The sequence below is a fragment of the Grammomys surdaster genome, unplaced genomic scaffold (genome assembly GCF_004785775.1).
Source record: "Grammomys surdaster isolate TR1022 unplaced genomic scaffold, NIH_TR_1.0 126906, whole genome shotgun sequence".
Classification (NCBI taxonomy): Eukaryota; Metazoa; Chordata; class Mammalia; order Rodentia; family Muridae; genus Grammomys; species Grammomys surdaster.
Genome location: NW_021621692.1, coordinates 127,894 through 148,479, shown reverse-complemented (window position 1 = coordinate 148,479; position 20,586 = coordinate 127,894). Strand labels below are relative to the sequence as shown.

Sequence of the window (20,586 nt, the reverse complement as noted above, 5' to 3'; positions counted from 1 at the left end):
ACATACATTTGATTATGGGGTTGGAGGGTAGCTGCATTGGCATAGGGTTTGCTTAGCATGTACAAAGCCCAGTGCTCAATCCCAGCACCACCTAGAAGTAGAGGCAGGGGGATCAGGTCATCGTCCTCTACCACACAGTGCAGTCTGACAGAAAGAATGCTCATATTCCATGAGAACTTTCTTGTCAGTGTCAAAACACAAAGAAGCACAACTCCACGCAGAGGGTCCTTACATGGTCTGTGTTTGTTTTTTTATTCTAGTAAGTCATCAATAGCTTTATGACACAATCATTTATAAACACTTGTTAATCACCACCCCTCCAAGCAGAGGCAACTTCAGGAGCTAACACACGTCCTGTTTTTATTATTGTCATGTGGCTGTCAGGTGAATAAAAACAAATAGTAAGAACACAGTCAAGGAAAACTGAGACACAAACCTTTCCATCTTCAGACTGGAAAAATGTTTTTGCACCAATAGCAAAGCAGAAACATGAAACATGAAACCAGAGAGTGGAAAAGGCAGAGAGGGCTTAAACACATTTACTATCTTAAAATTTTAGAAAAAAGGTTGGAGAGTAAGAAAAAAACAACAACATATACACCATGAAAACAGTCTTTCCTTTTTAATGACCTCCAATTTTGTGTCTTCTAGAAGCATCCAGACCCTCATTGTAGATTATGTATCATCTCCTCTTTGGCTATGAGGTGTGTTGTTTTGTTAACCAGAGACATCAGCGAGTTCAGTTTCTGAGACCAGTCATTTAATAAATTATTTGGATCCTTGGGTCTCTGGAAGTTGATGACTCCAGCCAACCTGTCTACTTTAGCAAAGATGGTCTTGTTAACGACTAGATTCGAGAGGAAAGCCTCTGACTCCTGTGAGAGACAGACAGATTGGATTAAGATGGATAACTAAACATTCTAAAATTCTTCATCCATGAATACACAGGCTAAGAGCACTGACAGTTCCTTGCCAACTGCTGACCATGATGATGTACTTACAACACTGGATGATCACCTAATGATTCTCCTGTCAGGTGAGGTGACAGCTCCCAGCACTGGGGAGGTATAGGCAAGACCAGGATTTAGAGGGACCCTGGGCTACATATTCAGATAATGGAAACATGGTACATTTCTGCACCAACTGTAAATGCAGTGAACAGTGAAACCAGGAAGTGGGAAAGGCTAGACTGTTACAAATCAATCAACACACCACATCTGAGTGTCTCCACAGCCAGGAACGAGTCTAGATGTGACTGGAGATTTAGCCCTGGTGATAATGAGGAACAGGCCTGGCACCAACAATGAACTGGCTCCTCATTTTGAATAGTCCTTCCCTCCTTTCTTCTCTGCAGTGCTGGGGATTAAACTTGAGGCCATACAGGCTAGGCATGCACTCCACCACTGAGCTGGATCTCTAACCTACAGTTACCTCTTCCTCTTCTTCTTCTTTTTTTTTTTTTTTTTCTCGAGACAGGGTTTCTCTGTGTAGCCCTGGCTGTCCTGGAACTCACCCTGTAGACCAGGCTGGCCTCGAACTCTCGAACTCAGAAATCTGCCTGCCTCTGCCTCCCAAGTGCTGGGATTAAAGGCGTGCGCCACCACCGCCCAGCTTACAGCTATCTCTTAAAGGCACTCTGGTATGGCTTTCTAGAAATGCTGGGCGGAAAACACATGCTCTGTCACTAGGCAACCACGAGGCCACAGATAAATCATGCTACTTTTCTGGTGTCCTCTTCTACAAGAACTAACCAGCTAATTGAGAGGGAAGCCATTCAACTCTAATGTGTGGTGACTCTTTTAGATGAACTATTACAGCATGTTCTTGCCATGACAGAAATGGCTTTTTAAGCTATTAACTCCTACGTTTTTGTTGTTGTTGCTGTCTGAAAGCAGGGTCCCATGTACACTAGGCTGGCTTTAAACTAACTATAACGTGGGGTGGGAAGGGGGGGCATTAAACTTCAAAATCTTGCTGTTCCAAGATTACAGGCAATGTCACCTCCTGCATCTGTGTGTGCTGTCAACCACACACACATACACGACACGATCACACTACTCCTTGAGTCCTTCAGTAAGCCCTGGAGCCATTTCAGCAGTCAGTCAGGTATCCCTCAGAACCTTTATCTGCACAGTGTGTTTCTCCCAATATTTTTATCATATACACTGTAAACTTAAAATGAATCAATGTAAATGTATTCTTGGGGGTACTGGGGATTGAACCCAGACTCCCAGACCTCTCAGTGAAGGTCTAGCTACCACAAACAATATTAACGTAACTATAAACTTACTATTTTGGCTTTGGAGGGGGGCAGGTATTCAAGATAGCCTGAGATACTTTAAATTATCCAAATTTAAAATTAAATAAAAGCCAAGGGGGAATACGCATGTCTGCAATCCAGCACTTAGCATATCGAGGTGGGAAGATGGCGAGAGAATACAGGAAGTTGGAGGAAGCTAGTCTGAGGTGAGACCTTGTGTCTGAGCACATAAATCCACAGTAATGAAACAATTATTTTTCTCACTCCCTTTTCTTTCACAAGGCCACTGACACACAACACGAATGGCCAGAAAACATCCTGACAACCCATTTGGAACTTACATCCACAGAGAGATCCAGAAGTTGTGCCATCCTTTTCATTGTTATCCGAGTGTAGTACTTGGCCATAATTCTGATGTTCTGTCAGGGGACACACACAACAGTGGTCAGTTCAGTAGGTTCACATATGCAGGTGGGTTTACTGGCAACACGGATGCAGAGCTGTGCTTTTTTGTAGCTTCCCCATTAGAAAGAAATTGGATCTAAATTTCAAAAGAAAAACTAAACCCTCAGATATAGAGACTAGCTTTTGTAGTTATTGTGAACATAGTATTTTTACGTTCGCTGGTATTTTATCTACATATATGTTTGTGCAAGGGTGTCAGAGCCCCTGAAACTGGAGTTATAGACATGTGTGAGCCGCCACGTAGGTGATATGAATTGAACCTAGGTCTTCTGGAAGAACAGTCAGTGCTCTTAACCACTAAGCAACCTCTTCAGCCCCTTGAGAACTTTGTATTTTATTGACTGATTATTCTTTATTTATTGAGACGATCTCTTTCATTTATTTATTTATTGAGAAAGTGCCTCGGGCTGGAGAGATGGCTCAGTGGTTAAGAGCACTGACTGTTCTTCCTAAGGTCCTGAGTTCGATTCCCAGCAACCACGTGGTGGCTCACAACCATCTGTAATGGGATCTGATGTCCTCTTCTGGTGTGTCTGAACACAGTGACAGTGTACTTACATATATTAAATAAATAAATACATCTAAAGAAAAACTACTGCAGTTCAAATGTCCCTTTTTGGAAGCATTCCTTAATCTCTAAAAAAAAAAGAAAGTACCTCATTATATAGCCCTGGCAGGCCTGGAACTCCATGAAGACCAGGAGGCCCTGTACAACAGAGCTCTGACTCAAAAGGAGAACTTAAAACACTTGTACTAATGACATTAGTGGTTTAAATGTTGTCTGTAACCCTAGCTCTTGGGAGGTGGAATCCTGAGATCCACCACATGGTGATGTGGAAGGCCAGCTAGGCTATCTATCTAAAAACAAAACCAAAATAAGAAACACAGTAACATTTCCTAGTTTCTATGGGAAACAGTGAAGTTAGACAAAGATTTTCTTATTGTTCATTAACGTTAGAGTTCTTAGCAGAACACCAGGACTCACAGGGATGAGGTTAACTTTGAAGAGACTACGCTGGGGTCCTCAGGGCTGAAAGCAATGGGAGCCTCCAGGAAGCCCGAGGTGCCTAGACTCTCAGCTCCACCTTTCCTTTACCCCTTGAACACAATCAGTGGTCTCTTACAGCTCAGGCTGGCCTCAAACTCACTATGTGGCTGAGGACTGGCTTGAATGCTTAATCCTCGTGCCTCTACCTCCCCACTACTGAGCCATCACATCTGCCTTTAAGATTCTGGATTTCTGTGGGATTCTTCCAAAATGAAGACTGCTCTCCTGCAGCTACCTGATCCGTTTTTGAGAAAGGGTTTCATCGACTATCCCTGGGTAGCCTGATCTAGTTATGTGTCATAGATTCAACTCAAACTCTTAGTGGTTTGAAGCTGAAGCTCCTGCCTCAGCTTCTTGTGTGCTGGGACTACAGGAGTGTGTACTACACCTGACCAGTTATCTGTTCTGAAAAGCCAAAAAGAGGGGAAGACAGACAAGCAGAAGATAAACTCTGGTACTGTCTGCAAAAAGTAAATGTCTAAAACAGGCTGCTTTCAGGACGACTGAGAACAGAGGGAAAGAAGTCCTGAAGTAAAGAATTAAAAACACGGGGTCTGAAACCCTCTTCTGGCCTCCACAGACACTGCATGTACATGGTACACATGCAGGCATACATATAAAATAATTAAAAGCAAAAGTTTTCAGCTTGGCCTGGTGGCTCGTCCTTGTAATCCCAGTACTTGGGGACAGAGGCAGTAGAGTCAGTGCAAGGCCAGTCTGGCCCACATAGTGAATTGCAGGCTCTTCAGAACTACATAGTGAGAGTTTGTTTCCATACCCCCATCATCAGAAAGGGGGAATAAAGTATATGCTCGAATCACCCACTCTTCGTTCTAAGACAATCCGAAAGGTACAATGTGAGCCAGCAGACGGCCCTGTGCTTACGTGCTCCACAACTCTGTTCTTCAAATCTTTCCACCTTTTATCACCTTCTTCTGTAGAGCTGAAAACATCAGTTGCTGGGGTCTCAGAGGAGCCCTTCCGTAGCTCCACCCCATAGTCCTCAACAAGTGTGGACCAGCGCATCAGCTCCATTGTGGTAAAAAGCTTCAGCAGATCCCTGTGAAGAGCATGCAACTCAGTATTTGAGATCTCTCTAACAAGGTGAGTGTTGCTAATCCCAAGCCCCAAGTACAACGTGCTTCCTGACCAGAAGCTTCCTTCTTGACATAGTGATGACTGACTTGAGTGTGTATGTGTGTGAGTGAGTGTGCACATAGCCCATGGTGCATGGATATGTCAGAAGACAATTTGTGGGAGTTGGTTTTATTTCCACCATGTGGGTTCTTGTTGGGCTGTAGAACATCTTGGGTTGGCACAGGCCTGGAACCCCAACACTGCAGGTGTTTGGCCACGACCCCAGAACTCAGACACTCGGTCTCATCTGCATTTAACCTGTGTGGTCAGTCATGTAAGACACAGGTAAAGGGTGTGACTAACAGGCCTCTGCCTCGAGAGATTTATGTATTAATAAGGCGAGGGGGCCTAGATAATTAAGTTATTCCTCCCTGGTCCCTCCTCCTTCCCATCCTCTATATAAGCCAGCTCTCCCCAGGCTCTTGGGGCGCGCACATCCAGATCCAACTTTCAGAACAGGGACAATAAAACTTCTTCCATGGACTCCACATGTCTGCTGGCTGTGGGACTTTCTCGTGTATGTGGGAAACCTCTGCTGTAGGAAAAGCCTCTCGGACCCTGCTGCTGTCTGAGGGCCGCCTGCACTGCTGTGTCCCCACGGGCCACCTCCGAAATGGCTCCGGGGACTCTGCCGACACCTCTCCCCCCCTACCCCTCACCCCCCCCACCCCCATCAGGTTTTTTCCCATCAGGTTCTGAGTGGCTGAGGCTGCCAGGCTTAGATGCACCATTGCTCACTATGCAACTTGTGGCCCAAGACCTGAAACTGATGTGAGTGCCTGAGTGCTGACTTGATGTCACAGTGGAATATTCCACGTGACCTCATGGACTTGAGTGTAGCCTCCAAACTTGTGACCAAGTGTAAGGCAGCGAGTTCTCCTGATTCAAAACTAGGAACAGTGGTGAGACAGTCACACCTCTACCTCCTGATGGTTCATCTAAAAAGTTACAATATTATATAAAATTATCTTCTGACTAGCCTTGTAAGGTATGAAACATGCATGAACTTTGGGTTTGGGCCTCAACCCAACACAACATAGTTACTGTGTACATGCAAAGACTTCAAGATGTGCATTTCACATAAGAGTCTCAGCTTGATCAACGACAGATTAAAACCAAGCAAGCAAACAAACAAATCAAACTCTTGCTACTCTTACTTAGTAGAACATAACAAACTCGACGCTCATCAATTATTGTGCCATTTTCCAGAATTTGAAGAGATTTCCCTCTATTAAAAGTGTTCTCCTAGACGGGCAGTGGTGGCGCACGTCTTTAATCCCAGCACTTGGGAGGCAGAGGCAGGCGGATTTCTGAGTTCTAGGCTAGCCTGGTCTACAGAGTGAGTTCCAGGACAGCCAGGGCTACACAGAGAAACCCTGTCTCGAAAAACCAAAAAAAAAAAAAAAAAAAACCCAAACAAACAAAACAAAACAAAAAAGTGTTCTCCTTATTATACTTGCCAATCTGAAACAGCTGTAAGCACACTAGTCAAATAGGTAAGAAAAAAACAGCTATTAAAACAAAAGCCAGTCACTTAGGAAGAAACGTGTTTGTGAAGTTTGACACACGTCAGATGGACATACTCCTGAAGAACATGATGTCTAGGCTATTGGTGATAAACCTGTTGAAAACAGATTATTAACCAAAAGCCAATAAGCAAGTAACGTTTGACAGAGGACTCCTGGTGTTGGAGGAACAGAGCGTCACGCATATGCTAACACACTACATCAGTGTTTGTGGCAGCACTAAACACTGTCACAGTGATGCTTTTCTCTACTCCAATCATGCAGTAGGCATGTGTTCAGGTAAAGGGAGCGATTTGGAGTGCATTTCCACAGTGATACACGCACTTACTTGTATTTGGGAATTTCTTCCAGCTTCTTGTCACTACTTATCCGGTGAACCAAATCTGACTGCTCATTGTCAAAAGGAGCCAGGATAACATAGAGAACAACGCTTTTCAGAGCCTAGGGAAGTTGTAAACAATAGTTCATTTGTAACTGGAAACATAATGGGATTGAGTAAAAGGTGAAAAAAGTGAAGTAGGTGTATGTTCTAACTCTTATTTTAACTCAGATAGTCTTACAAGGGGCTAGGCATGCTCCTTAATCCTAGTACTTGAAGGCAGAGGCAGGGGAACCTGTGAGTTTTAGGTCAGCCTGGTCTACACAGTAAGTTTCAGACCCTGTCTTCCTTAATTCTAGCATTCAGGAGGCAGAGAGGCAAGTTTGAGGTCAACCTGGTCTATAGAGTGAGTTCCAGGACAGCCAGGGCTACACAGAGAAACCAAAACCATAAACAAACAATTTTTTGGGCAAATGCATCGAGTACAATACTTGCTGTAAGTGAGCATAAATGTTGCACATTGCAACAAGTGTCCTTTCTTCTTTACTTTCTTTTTTTTTTTTTTTTTTTTAAAGATTTATTTATTTTATTTATGAGTACACTATAGCTGTCTTCGGACAAACCAGAAGAGGGCATCCAATCTCTTTATGGATGGTTGTGAGCCACCATGTGGTTGCTGGGAATTGAACTCAGGACCTCTGGAAGAGCAGTCAGTGCTCTTAACCGCTGAGCCATCTCTCCAGCCCCTCTTCTTTACTTTCTTAAGCAGGGCCTCAATATGTAGCTGTGGCTGGCATGGAACACCCTGTACATATGGGTTGGCCCAAACTTGCTGTGATCCTCTCATCTTTTAAAATAGGCTTTTTTGTTTTTTGTTTTTTTTAAGATTTATTTATTTATTTTATGTATGTGAGTACACTGTAGCTGTCTTTAGACACACCAGAAGAGGGCACTGGACCCCATTACAGAGGGTTGTGAGCCACCCTATGTTTGCTGGGAATTGAACTCAGGACCTCTGGAAGAGTAGTCAGTGCTCTTAACCGCTGAGCCATCTCTCCAACCCTTAAAGTAGTTTTTATAGCAACTCTGGTAGCATATACTTCTAGTTCTAGGAGTGGGAGAAAGATACAAAACCACCTGGAGCCAGGCAGTGGTGCTGCACTCCTTTAATCCCAGTACTTGGGAGGCAGAGGCAGGTGGATTTCTGAGTTCGAGGCCAGCCTGGTCTACAGAGTGAGTTCCAGGACAGCCAGGGCTACACAGAGAAACCCTGTCTCGAAAAAGCAAAAGCAAAACCAAAAAAAAAAAAAAAAAAAACAAAAAAAAAAAAACAAAAAACAAAAAAACAAAAAAAAACAAAAACCCACCTGGAGTTGAAGGCTAGCTCTGAATACATAAGAGTTTGAGGCTAGCCAGGGATACATGAAACAGATTCAAAACAAAACAAAAATAACAATGGGAAAAAGAGCTTCTTTAAAACAATACAAAACAAGTTTGCAAAGTTATTGTTATCTGTAACCTACTCAACATGTTAAAGAGATTTTTGTTTTGCAAAATAGTCCCATTTCACCAGACAGAATGAACAGAAAGCAGAGCCATGGAGTGCATCATTATTACAGTTACAGTGATATAACAACAGGCAAAAATACAAGTTGTCTTTTCCCCTTTTCTTCCTCATGCTAGGAAGGACCCTGTGCCAGCCAGGCAAGGATTCTAGACTGAGCTGCACCCTGCCCTGAGGCTGTCCTGACATTAGGTCACCACCTATCTCCTTACCTGCTGCCACTTGTCACTTTCTGCTTGAATGCAGGGAGTGTCGTAGATGGCTCTGTAGTGCTTACAGATTGACAGATAGGACCCTTCATGCTGATCCAGCTGAATCATTAAGTTATAGTACTTCAACTTTAATTTCTGAAACAAGTTCACAAAGTAAGTTGGGCTTGTGGCTTCCAGCCGAACACTCTGTGTAATCAGGCTGTGCAGAGACATGCTCACCTCTGTGTTTTCTTCTTGGAAGAATTTGGTATTAATCTTTTTGCTGATGATCTGTGTGCGAATGTAATCCTTCACAGCTAAGCAGAGTCTCATCTGCTCCAGAATAAATTCCACTCGCTCCTTCTTCTCCATGGACCCATAGGTCTCCACCTAGCAGGGCAATTCCGCAGGTAAGTTTAAATTACTGAAGTGCATATTGAAATAGCCAGATCAAGTTATAACTCTTCATATACGTGTACAGTGTTGGCAATTATACAAAAAGTAAGTTCTGGGGTTACACACATAGCTGCTCTTCCACAGAACCCAGTTCTGTACCCAGCACTGCACTGTGTCAGGTACCTTGCAACCCCTTTGAACTTCAGCTCCAGGAGATTTAATCCCCTCATCTAGTCTCCATGGGCCCCTGTATATAGAGACACACCTTTCTTTTACACACGAGACACATGAGTACACATGCATGAGTCACAATACACATATGTATATTTGTATATTTTACATATGTGTGTGTATATATGTACTCATAACCCTAAACAGAATCAGGCAGTGGTGGCGCGCATCTTTAATCTTAGTACTTGAGAGACAGAGGCAGGTGGATCTCCCTGATTTTGAGGCCAGCCAACAGAGCAAGTTCCACGACAGTCAGGGCTACAGAGAGAAAGAAACCCTGTCTCAAAAACCCAAAACCATACACACATGCACACATGTACAGACACATGTACATGTATATATACAAGTTTATCCAAACATACACACGTACATGTATATGCATATATACACATACACACACACAGAGGTATATGAATACATACATGTATAGATGTGTACACATATATGTACACACATACATACATATGGATGTGTGTGTGTGTACGTGTGTGTATAAAACGGTGTTTTTAAGACATGGTCTCACTACTTAGCTCTGGCTGTCCTGGAACTCACTGTGACTGAGCTGGGTAATCGAGCACTTGGGAGGGAGACAGAAGGAGCTTGGTAGACCTGGACAAGCCTAGTCTATGGAGATAGTTCCAGGATATCCAGGGCTGCACAGAGAAACCCTGTTTTGAAAAACGAATAATGATGATGATGATGATGACAATGATAAAAGACTTTGAGGGCAAAAAGAAGCAGAATGAGTGTGCAGACTGCTAGGCCAGTCATTTACTGCCTCCAAAGTTCAGTTTCCTTGGCTGGAAACTCGAGGAAACACAGTGCTGCATGTGTAGGTTACTGGGATGAAGAATGTAGAGTGATGTTCTCAGCCTTCCTAAAGTTGCAACCCTTTGATACAGCTCCTTATTTGTGGAATTGTAATGTAAATACCTGATATGCAACCTCTGTGAAAGGGTCATTTAACCTTCAGAGGGGTCAAGACTGACAGTTTGAGAACCACTGATATAAGAAGATTTATAGAAGACAAGATCAGAGAATGAAAACAATGCAGGGCACTAGACCCTTTGAATAAAGCCTTCCCTTCCTTAACCCAAGTGGAAAAGGAACTTGACGGAGGAATGTCAAAGTAACCTATTTAGCCTAGTGGGGCAGCCTCTGATGGGGCCAGGCACTGTGAGGTTACAACACGAAGACACTTTGAGCACAGAAAACGTACTATACTCTGGTGGCATCCCTGGCTTTTCTCAGAATGATTAGCTTTATAAAGGGAAAACACACAGATCCATTCTGTAAATTTGTGCTTTTAGAGTGTCCTGGTGACTACAGCATCAAACCCAGGGTTCTGTATGCAAGGGAAACACCTATTATTGAGTTCTTAGAGTCCTAGCACTGGCAATTCTTCTTTGCCAAATCAGTTTGGTCTAGAAATTTACCTGTAATCAATCATTCACTAAGAATAAAGCCAATAATTTAAAAGCAGATTCCTAAGGCAAAGTAAGTAATGCATTTACTTATTCAAATTCTAAACAGAGGCTGGGCTGTGGTGGTGCATGTCTTAATCTTAGGGAGGCAGAGCCAGGTGGATCTCTGTGAATTCAATGCCAGCCTGGACTACAGAATGAGTTCCAGGAGGGCCAGGGATATACAGAGAAACCTTGTCACAAAAAAAACAAAACCAAGGGGGCTGGAGAGATGGCTCAGTGGTTAAGAGCACTGACTGCACTTCCAGAGGTCCTGAGTTCAAATCCCAGCAACCACATGGTGGCTCACAACCATCTGTAATGAGATCTGATGCCCTCTTCTGGTGTGTCTGAAGACAGCTACAGTGTATTCATATATAATAAATAAATAAATCTAAAAAAAAAAAAAAAAAACAAAACCAAGCAACCAAACAAACAAAAAGCTAAAAAAAAAAAACAACCAACCAACCAAACAAACAAACAAAAAACTATAAACAGAACACAAATGTTCAAAACATAATTCTAATTCTACAAAACTAAGGCCAATCTTTTGATGCTAGTATTTCTTCAAATTATGTTTAGCAGGTTAGCTTGCAAAATCAGTTTTCAGGAGCCCAAAGAACACACTGTGCTGTGTACATGCTTACTCTTGGTAACTTAGCAAGAAGAAGCAATAAGGTATCAAAATAAGTCACTTCCATAGGAAAATACTCCCAACTCAGTATATAAGTTTACATGGTCCCTAGAACATCTTACCTGTAATTCTTGAAGGATTGAGGCAGCCTCTTTCACATCGCCATTTTGCTCTTTTATAGTTGCTAAGGTTTTAGTCAGCCGAGCACGCTCAATTTCAACATAAATCTACAAACAGAAATTGATAATATTAAAACGCTTGCAGAAACATGTTAACATTTAAAGGGCAGAGTTGTACTATTAGTTCTAATAGCTTCATCCTACGGCACAATTCATCACCCACACACACTTCGAGACATCTCTCACTTCATACCCAGAATCAGGATGCAAAAGCAAGTATCTTTATAAAACATTCTCCAGGGCTGGAGACACAGCTCACTGGCTCAGTCTATTGCTGTACCAGCACTGCAATTTGGATCCCAGCACCCATATCCAGGTGGCTCACAAATGCCTGCAACCTCAGCTCCAGGGATCTAATGCTCATTTCTGGCCCCTGTGGGTATCAACCCCTAACATATATAAAGTAAAAAAACTTAAAACCATCGTCCCCCAAAACCCACCATAACCACCAACAACAAACAGCAAAAAGACCCCAAGTAACAGGACTACAAGCACAAAAAACAGAGTGGCTTTAAAAGATTTGCAAATAACACTTTGCAACAAGGATATGCAGAGCTCAAAATCTGTAATTCTACTAAGGCTCTAAACCAGATTCATCTTTTGTTCTGGATGTTGTGGCCTGAACCCAGGTCTGCATCTACTCTAAGCATGTCCATGGCCACTAAGGCATACACCAGCCCAATTCATATTAAATATAATTTAAAAAGATATTTGAGGCCAGGTAAGGAGCACAACTCCAGTACTCAGGAAGCCAAAGCAGGACCTCCAGTTTGAAGCTAGCATGGGCCACAAAAGACTATTTTATTTTTACCCTTCTTCCCTTCAATCTGATCTCATTAACAATTTAAATTATTAGCCTTTTAAAAAAACAAAAACAAAAAACAAAAAAACGGGGGCCTCTGTGTAGGTCTGGAAGGTCTAGAGAGCTGTCTGCCTCTGCCCTGAAAGTGCTGGCATTAAAGGTGTGCCCACCATGCCTGGTGTGCTAGCACTTTTTTATAGCTATAAAATTAGTAGATTAATTTTCAACAAATCAAATACCAAAAATCTAAGTGTAGCCCCTAAAGAGCCCGAGAAATGAACATTCATGCTTTGCAGCAACCCTTCCACACCCTCCCAAACCTGAATTTCCAATAACACCAACTATTGAAACACTTCAGTATCTTTTTCTTTTATCACACACACTGTTTTTTTTCCATGTGTACTCAAGCATGAATGCTAATGCAACGAAGTACAAATGGAATTAAAATCAGAGAGCTGGTGGGTCCCAGGGATCAAAGGAAAGCTGTTTGGCTCAGGAGAAAACATCTAATAACCCACTGGGCCACACTGCAAGTCCATCTATCTATCTATCTATCTATCTATCTATCTATCTATCTATCTATCTATCAATTTCCTCATATCTACAATGTCTTGGGCCATACATATTTTAACTCATTTTAATAAGTCACATAACCGGGCTGGTGAGATTGCTCAGTGGTTAAGAACACTGGCTGCCTTTCCAGAGGTCCTGAGTTGAATTCTCAGCAACCACGTGGTGGCTCATGACCATCTATAAAGGGATCTGATGCCCCCTTCTGACATGCAGGTACATATATAAACAGATCACTCCTACATTAAAAAAAATACCAAAGTAAATAAAGTTTACAAAACTCACATAACCCATTTTTTACCCAAGAGACCACGGCAAATGGCTGGTAAGTCCCAGGCTCCTATCTCTTTCTCTCAGAAAGCTACATCAATTTTGGGATTAAACTCATTTAATTCTGAGCCAGGTGTGGTGGTGCATGCTGCGTATAGTGGCACATACCTTTCATTTCAGAACTTGGGAGGAAAGGCAGACAGAACTCTTGAGATTTGAGGCCAGCATGGTCTACACATGAGTCTGACGTCAGCCAGGGCTGCATAGAGATCCAGTCATACAAACTAACAAAAACCACAAATACATGTATATGCAATACAGAAGCACTTGACCCTCACAGACTGCAGTAAGAAGTCATACTAGCAGAAAACTCACCTTTCCTTCTGTAACCATCCGTAGAGTATCAATCAATCGCAGCTTGACTGGCAGGTCTGTGATCTCTTCTACGTAAGTACAGCACTGTTGAACCATTTTTGCAACTGCCTAATAAAATATGATAAATATGGGTATAGTGGCACATACCTTTCATTTCAGAACTTGGGAGGAAAGGCAGGTAGACCTCTTGGAATTTGAGGCCAGTATGGTCTACACATGAGTCTGAGGTCAGCCAGGGCTGCATAGAGATCCAGTCATACTCATAAATGAAATTTATACTTCAAACAGAAAGAGACTAAATAGTTTTGTTTTGAGAAAGGAAGTCTCTATGGAGTTCTGGCTCGTCTGGAACCCTCTATGTATATCAGGCTAGCCTCATACTCCCAGAGAGCCACCTGCCTTTGCATCCCTAATGCTGGGATAAAAGGAATGCTCCACTATACCCAGCTTGGAGGAAGGGAAATTCCATAGATATATTCAAGTAGAATTTCGAACCACCTCTAGAATATAATTAGAAACTTTGTAAGTTAAACAAATTTTCAATGACTTCAGAGATTAGTTTCCTAAAAGTCCTTATTTAAATGCAAACATACAGCTCAAACATTTTAATTTAAGTTCCTTATTAAGTGTGTGAGCTTGTGTGCCATGCCCGCATGTGGAGGTCAGAAGATACCCTGCAGGAGTCAGCTCCTCCTTCCAGCATGGAGGCCTACAGGACTGAACTCAGGGCATCAGGCTTGGCAGCAGGAACCTACCTGCTGAGCCACCTCCCTAGCTCCAGTTCTTTTGTGTTTCTAAAGCAATCAGGAACTCACTTGTTTTAACTGACTCCGTCGTTTTGACAGAAGCATAATATTTTCATTAAGTAAGTCCCATTCTTTAGCCTCATAGCACATTTTCACTACTGCAACCAAGATGCGGGACGTGGACACCATGTCAGAGGCCTGCAAGGATGAAAATACATCGTCAGTGCTTGGGCAGCATCAAATCAGTCACTGCTAACTGCGGTCTGCACCACTCACTAAGTACTTACAGTCCGAGTCTGCTTTTCTAGAGAGAGAAGGGTTTCAATGACTTCCTGAAGCCGTCCTTCCTGAAACAAGAGAAACAATGAACAGAAGCATCACCAACAGACCCAGCTCTGACTGAAGCTTTTGGGAAAGTTAAAACAATGTCCACTCTAAAGGTAAGCTGTCCTCCATTATTGCTCTTGTTTCTAATTCTCCACTTGTGAAAAGCTTACCCTCAGGACAGTCTTCAGGTTAGAGTTTTCCTACTAAGACCCACATGTTGTGCTTCTCTTCTCTTTGTGTGTGTGTGTGTTCTACCACCATGCCACATTACCAGCAGTCCACAAGTTATTCTTTTTGCCCTTCTCCCCCACTTCTTTCTTCATTCATTCATTCATTCGCAGGGTCTCATCAAGTCCACGCTGTACCCAAGTACAACTCTAAATTTGTACTTCCTGCTTCCAGTTACAGGTGTCTGTAACACATCTGGTTTATAAGGTACTGGGGTAGAACCAAGCGCCTCTGCATGTGAGTCAAGCACTTATCAACTGAGCTATATCTCTAGATTTACAAACTTTTTGTTTGTTTTGAGATAGGGTTTCTCAGTGTAGCCCTTGATGTCCTAGAAGACCACATGGTCTCGAACTTAGAGATACAACTGCCTCCTCCTCCCAAGTGCTGGGGTTAAAGGTATGTGCCACCACAACTTTCCCCCACAACCTCAGAAAAATTGAACCTGTAACTACAATGATGTCTCCTCTGAGAAAACACTCAGTCTTTGTTTTAGATTCTAATTTATCAACTCAGAGTGGTGATACCTGTTTATCTTGTTCTGTCCAGACTTCCTAACTGATAGGACTCTGAAGAGTACAAATAGAAGAAATGATCTGAAGAAAACACTCACAAGCTAGCCAGAAAGTCATGTTTTTAAGGAGGGGCTGGCGTAAACTAAATACACCCTGCTGAGAGGTGAGAGCAAGTTGAGTAGAAGAGGATTTGAGTAGAGATGGGCACAGAGTAGAGAGGACTGCAGGTCTGAGGCTAGCCCTGCAGGTCCATGTATAGTATCAGCTGAATGCTCACCACTGGGAGAACAATGGACAAATCTAGAAGGCTAGTAAATTACAAAGACAAAGAACCAGTGTTTGGAAGTCTAATGCAAATTTGACTGTCATTCCATTTTACAGATTACAGTTTAAGAGACTTCTCAGCCACAGAAACATCAGCAGAACCACAGTCTGGGTTCTTCCTATCCTCGTCCCCCAACCCCACCATTTCAGTATGACAGTTCCCTTACCAAAGATGACTCTGCTTTGCTCAAAGTAATCTCTATGGAAAATAGTATATGAAAATATAAAGTGGGGTAAAAAAAGAAAGAAAAAGAAAAATGTCAACCATCCTTTCCTCACTAAGACAGCGACCGTGGTTGCTGTCACTGTGGTCAGGTGGCATATATGGCACACTGACTGGGAAGCAGACACTAAGGAACTGCACCCCACACAGGAGGGAGTCACACTGCTGGAGTCCATGCACTGCAGATCAGCACCACATCAGAGGCCATCTTCTTAGAAAGGAGCTCTTGGCTAGTGTTCTCCGAAACCGTCAGTCACTCAACACCTCATTTAATACTGTACTGACCCCACAGTCTCTACTTTGCAATGACCCTGAACTATATTCTAATATTTACTTTGTAATCTCAGTAAAATGTAAACTCTGAAATTGCTGTTTATCATAATAGCTCAATGTGAAGCTTCATGAGCCAAACACGTACTATTGCTTCTGCAGACACCTTTGTTGCTTTTTGAGACAGGATCTCACTCTGTAGCCCAAGCTGTCCTCAGACTTACAATGGTCATCCTGGCCTGGCTTCCTGTATGTCAAGCTTACAGGTGAGAGCTGTCTCATGCCTAGTGTCTTAGTCCATGTTCTACTGCTGTGAAGAGACACCATGACCAAGACAACTCTCCTAAGAGAAAACACTTAACTGGGGCTTGGTTACAGCTTTAGACGTTTGGCACATTATCATAATGGTGGGGAGCAGGAACATGCAGGCAGCTGCTGGAACAGTACTGAGAGCTGCATCCTGATCCATAGGCTGGGGCAGGACAGACAGACAGACAGAGACACTGACAATCTGGGTTTGGAGTGGGCTTTTTAAAACCTCAAAACCCTGGTAACTAAGCATTCAAACACAGGAGCCTATGGGGGCCATTCTTATACAAACCACCACATGTAGCTTGAAGGTGAATTTTCATACCGTCTGTAATAGAGGTTAATATATAAAGAGAGTGGTCTACCAAGTGGTCTGTGAGTTAGTTCCCTTAGGCCTGGATCCTTGTTTACTTGTAGCTTCCTTTATACCAAATTGAACACAACGGATGTTAAACTATTCAGATGCTCATAACTGGCTTACTATTCTTGGCTGTCACAATAGGGAGGATGTGACAAGATATTATGGCTGTCAAGTTAGTCCTGTCTGAGGGACACTACCATCATCTTCATTAAATACAAGTAGTTCTCAAACTATCTCACTTCTTCCTTCCACTTTTCTATGTTCAACCCAATGACTGCATAGTCTTCCTTCCTGTCTATTCATACTCCCGAAATGCCACCTCTTCCAGGCAGCCAAATGGAAACAGCCATCCAAAACCAGAATGTCAGAACATGTAACTTGTGTGACTCACTTTCCTCACTTAGAAAACCTTTGTAGATGAGGTAATGTCTACAGAGTTTGTTCAGTGTCAGTAAGTGCCAGGCATCTGTAGGATCTCTAAATTTGCCTCCATTAACCCCTATGAGATCCAATCTGTTAATCTGTTAACTTCTGCTAAACAACCCCAAGAAGGAACTAATACAAAGTTACCATAAATAGTTCAATTCAATTTTAAAGCCTAGAGTGAGCCACCTAACCAGGGTATTAGAAACTGATTCCGGAAGAGCAGCAAATCCTCCTAACTGAGCCCCACACCTGACACATTCATAGCAAGTATCTGGACCTACGATTTCTTTTGTTTTGTTTTGCTTTTGTTTTTTGTTTTTTCGAGACAGGGTTTCTCTGTGTAGCCCTGGCTGTCCTGGAACTCACTCTGTAGACCAAGCTGGCCTCAAACTCAGAAATCAGCCCGTCTCTGCCTCCCAAGTGCTAGGATTAAAGGTGTGCGCCACCACCGCCCATCCTTGTCTTGGTTTTTGAGACCGGCTGGACCTACAATTTTTACCTTCACATTTTCTTTCACATTTGAAACAACAATGTCTGAAGGGAAATTTAAGTGCAGATGAGCCTTTAAACAGGAAACAAGATATAGCAAAAATTGATTACTGTTCTGGTTGCTAGGAACCTGAGTATGATTACCCTACGATAAACCATTGAACTTTAAGCCTTCTCACAAACAAAAAGAACAAAACTTTCTTCAAAGTTACCAATGAGCTCAAAATAAAAAGAAAACAATGTACAGCAGAATACTCATACACTCCAAAGTAGAACTGTAATGTTAAGGACTCAGTGGCAAGAGCACTTGCTTAATCTCCAGCCTGGAAAGGGGTGGGGAGGGAAAGCCATGTTAGAAACATTAAAAGGGCTGGATAGCTCAGTGGTAGAGTGCTGGCCCTGAGTTCAGTCTCCAGCAACACCCCCCCCCCCCACACACACACACATACACACAGCCCACACAGCTAGCTAGGGTGTTTAAAAAAAATGAATAAAGCAAAACTGATTAAAGAAATCTAAAAAATTAACCAGGATTATGTGAAAATCTGAAAGTTAAAACTATGGACCTGTGTTTCAGGGGGGAAAGACATCCACCCGCTTCCCAGTCTTCTTTTCTGATCCATAAACAAATAAGTGCAATACGACTCACACATATGCCTTGCTTAGCTTCACAAGCATAGTCTTCAGAAGCAAATCACACACAGAAACCCCCAGAATCCAAACGTTTTCATTTTTAACCACTTTTTCAGGCCCACACAGTCTCTGTTTTGAGCACATCCATCACTCATCAACCGCCCAGGAGAGCATGTGGCACTTGAGTTTGTAACTGGCATACAGAACAGGACTGTCCTTTTCTTGGACAATACTTTGTCTACATTCCTCTTCCTGCTTGAACCTCCTGTGCTGAGTGCTGAGATTATATGTATGAGCTACCACTGCTGGTGTAGTTGTACTCTCTAAAGCAAATGATGTCTCTACCTGCTATCAACACCACTACTGTATTAATTTCAAAGGGGATGTTCAGGAGATGGCATTGCCTTAAGGTATATTTCTTAATTCTTTAGCTCATCGGTTTAAATTGCATTTTAAGACAGATTAACATCCAGTTTTTAAGCATTAAAATATTTCACACAAAAATCCATATTCCCGGGGTAGAAAGATGGTTCAGTAGTTAAGAACACTGGCTTTTCTTCCAGAAGACCTGTGTTCAATTCCAAGAACACACATGATGTCTCACAACCAATGTACAAACACACACGCAGGCAAAACACCCACACACAAAATAATATTTAAAATGTTATACTCCTGGTTTCCCATTCAAATCAGCAGTGTCACTCAGCTTTGTGAATATTCTACATTCTGTATTAAGTTCTTTAAGACCAAACAATCCTTGTAGTGAGTGTATCCCAGGTGACTTTCAAGACTCAACTGTAGGAATTTAAGAAGGTCTGGGTGTAATCACTAGCAATAACCAACAACATCTCTAATGAGCAAACCTAGTTTTGAATTCCTGGCTATTACTAACTATAACCTTGGGAAGAATACTTTCAGCCTTGGCTTCTATTAAGTATAAAATGATATAAAAAGTTGCCAGACACATAGAATAGAGTGTGAAAATGGTTGGGTCAAGGCGTTCTTATTCCATAATAAAAGGCTTGATGGATGGTGTTGTTCAATGGTAGGACATTTGCCTAGCATTGTGCATGACCCCGAGTTTGATCCCTAGCACCACAAACTACGTACATGTAGGCCCATTGTTCATTATCTGCCCTCTCCAGCTCTGTACTTTTAATACCTGTTTATGTTTCATATACTGTCCTCTCTAGAAATAACTATCTCAACTTTATTTCATTCTACTCAAATCTAATACAAATGTCAGCTCCTCTCCCATAAGAATGAACAGTTTTCCTTCCTTATTCCAATAACACTTTCACTTGGATAGGTCACCAACATGCATAGGGTCCCGCGTTCACTGCGTGTGTACTATCACTTTCCTGGTCCTCCTGTCCAAACACCAGTCACTGCCATGCACTTAAAGGACATTAATTGATCGGACCATGGTAGTATTAGAACCAAACTCTCTTATGCAGTCTGAAGTTGAGAACGGACTAAACCAAACCTTACTTAAACTCCCAAGAAAGAACAAGCACTAAAACCAGGCGTCAAGTTCGATGGGAAAGAGATGACCATTTATTTAACTAGGGCTTGGGGAGCTTCGGGTTGCGGCGACTCCCAGGAAGATAGACCCAGGGTCTCCCACTCAAGCAGGTCCAACCCGGGCTAGAAAGACACCAGGGATGCGCGCTCCAGCCCGCAGGCCCCCTGAGGCCTAGGCAGGCTCCACGCCGTGACTCAGCCAGTGGCGCCCGCCAACAGCCGGCTGTCCTCCCCTCACCTTGGCCAGCTTCTCGCACTCAGGCAGGCGCTGGTCCACCGTGGCGCTGTAGTCCACCTCCATCTTCACAATGCGCCCATCGGCCCGCTCCGAGCCGCCGTCCGCCATGGTCCCTGCCTAAGAGTCCCCTGCTGTCCCCCAGATTCCGCCACCACTCGTCACTTGCACCGGAAGTCGCCCGCGCATCCACTCAGGCAGCGCGTCGGAAGCCCGCAGGAAGGACCCCGTGGGGGTCCTTTGCGCTGGTCGCCAGTCAGGCAGTGCTTCAGACAGTCCTGAAGGCGGGGCGTACGGCGCGGGGGGCAGGTCCAAGAATAGGCGGGGCTCTGTAGGGGCGTGGCTTTCTGGAGACGGAGTTTCTAGGGGCGAGACTGGTGGCTCCAGACTCCTGGCCCAAACTGGGTTCCGCCATCGTGTCTGAGGGAAGCGAATGTGACACAGCAGGAATTCTCAGGTATTTTTACATCCTCTGCTTCGAAAAAAAACCAATTTACCAGAACAGTCGGTGAGCCACTTGGCTTTTCTTGGTCCTCTGTGTTCCCA

The 20,586-nt window shown here is 43.2% G+C and overlaps 1 protein-coding gene across 1 annotated transcript; it reads right to left on the bottom strand.

Annotated features, from left to right (window-relative positions):
* Window positions 1-225: 225 nt before the first annotated feature.
* Window positions 226-20,243, bottom strand: Psmd12 (proteasome 26S subunit, non-ATPase 12). The gene is made up of 11 exons (XM_028761285.1): window positions 20,044-20,243; window positions 14,464-14,523; window positions 14,246-14,374; window positions 13,431-13,538; window positions 11,357-11,461; window positions 8,751-8,900; window positions 8,532-8,666; window positions 6,765-6,877; window positions 4,659-4,833; window positions 2,602-2,679; window positions 226-875 (listed from the first exon to the last, which is right to left on the bottom strand). The coding sequence occupies exons 1-11, from the start codon at window positions 20,149-20,151 to the stop codon at window positions 666-668; spliced, it is 1,371 nt and encodes a 456-aa protein (XP_028617118.1). The 5' UTR covers window positions 20,152-20,243; the 3' UTR covers window positions 226-665.
* Between the last annotated feature and the right edge of the window lie 343 nt (window positions 20,244-20,586).

Excerpts from the sequence above, each read along its gene's own strand:
- Psmd12 (XM_028761285.1), bottom strand. The coding sequence starts at position 20,151 with ATGGCGGACGGCGGCTCGGAGCGGGCCGATGGGCGCATTGTGAAGATG. Across the intron at positions 14,524-20,043 it reads AGTGCGAGAAGCTGGCCAAG|GAAGGACGGCTTCAGGAAGT; the intron begins GTGAGGGGAGGA and ends CTCTTGTTTCAG. Across the intron at positions 14,375-14,463 it reads TAGAAAAGCAGACTCGGACT|GCCTCTGACATGGTGTCCAC; the intron begins GTAAGTACTTAG and ends TCATCCTTGCAG.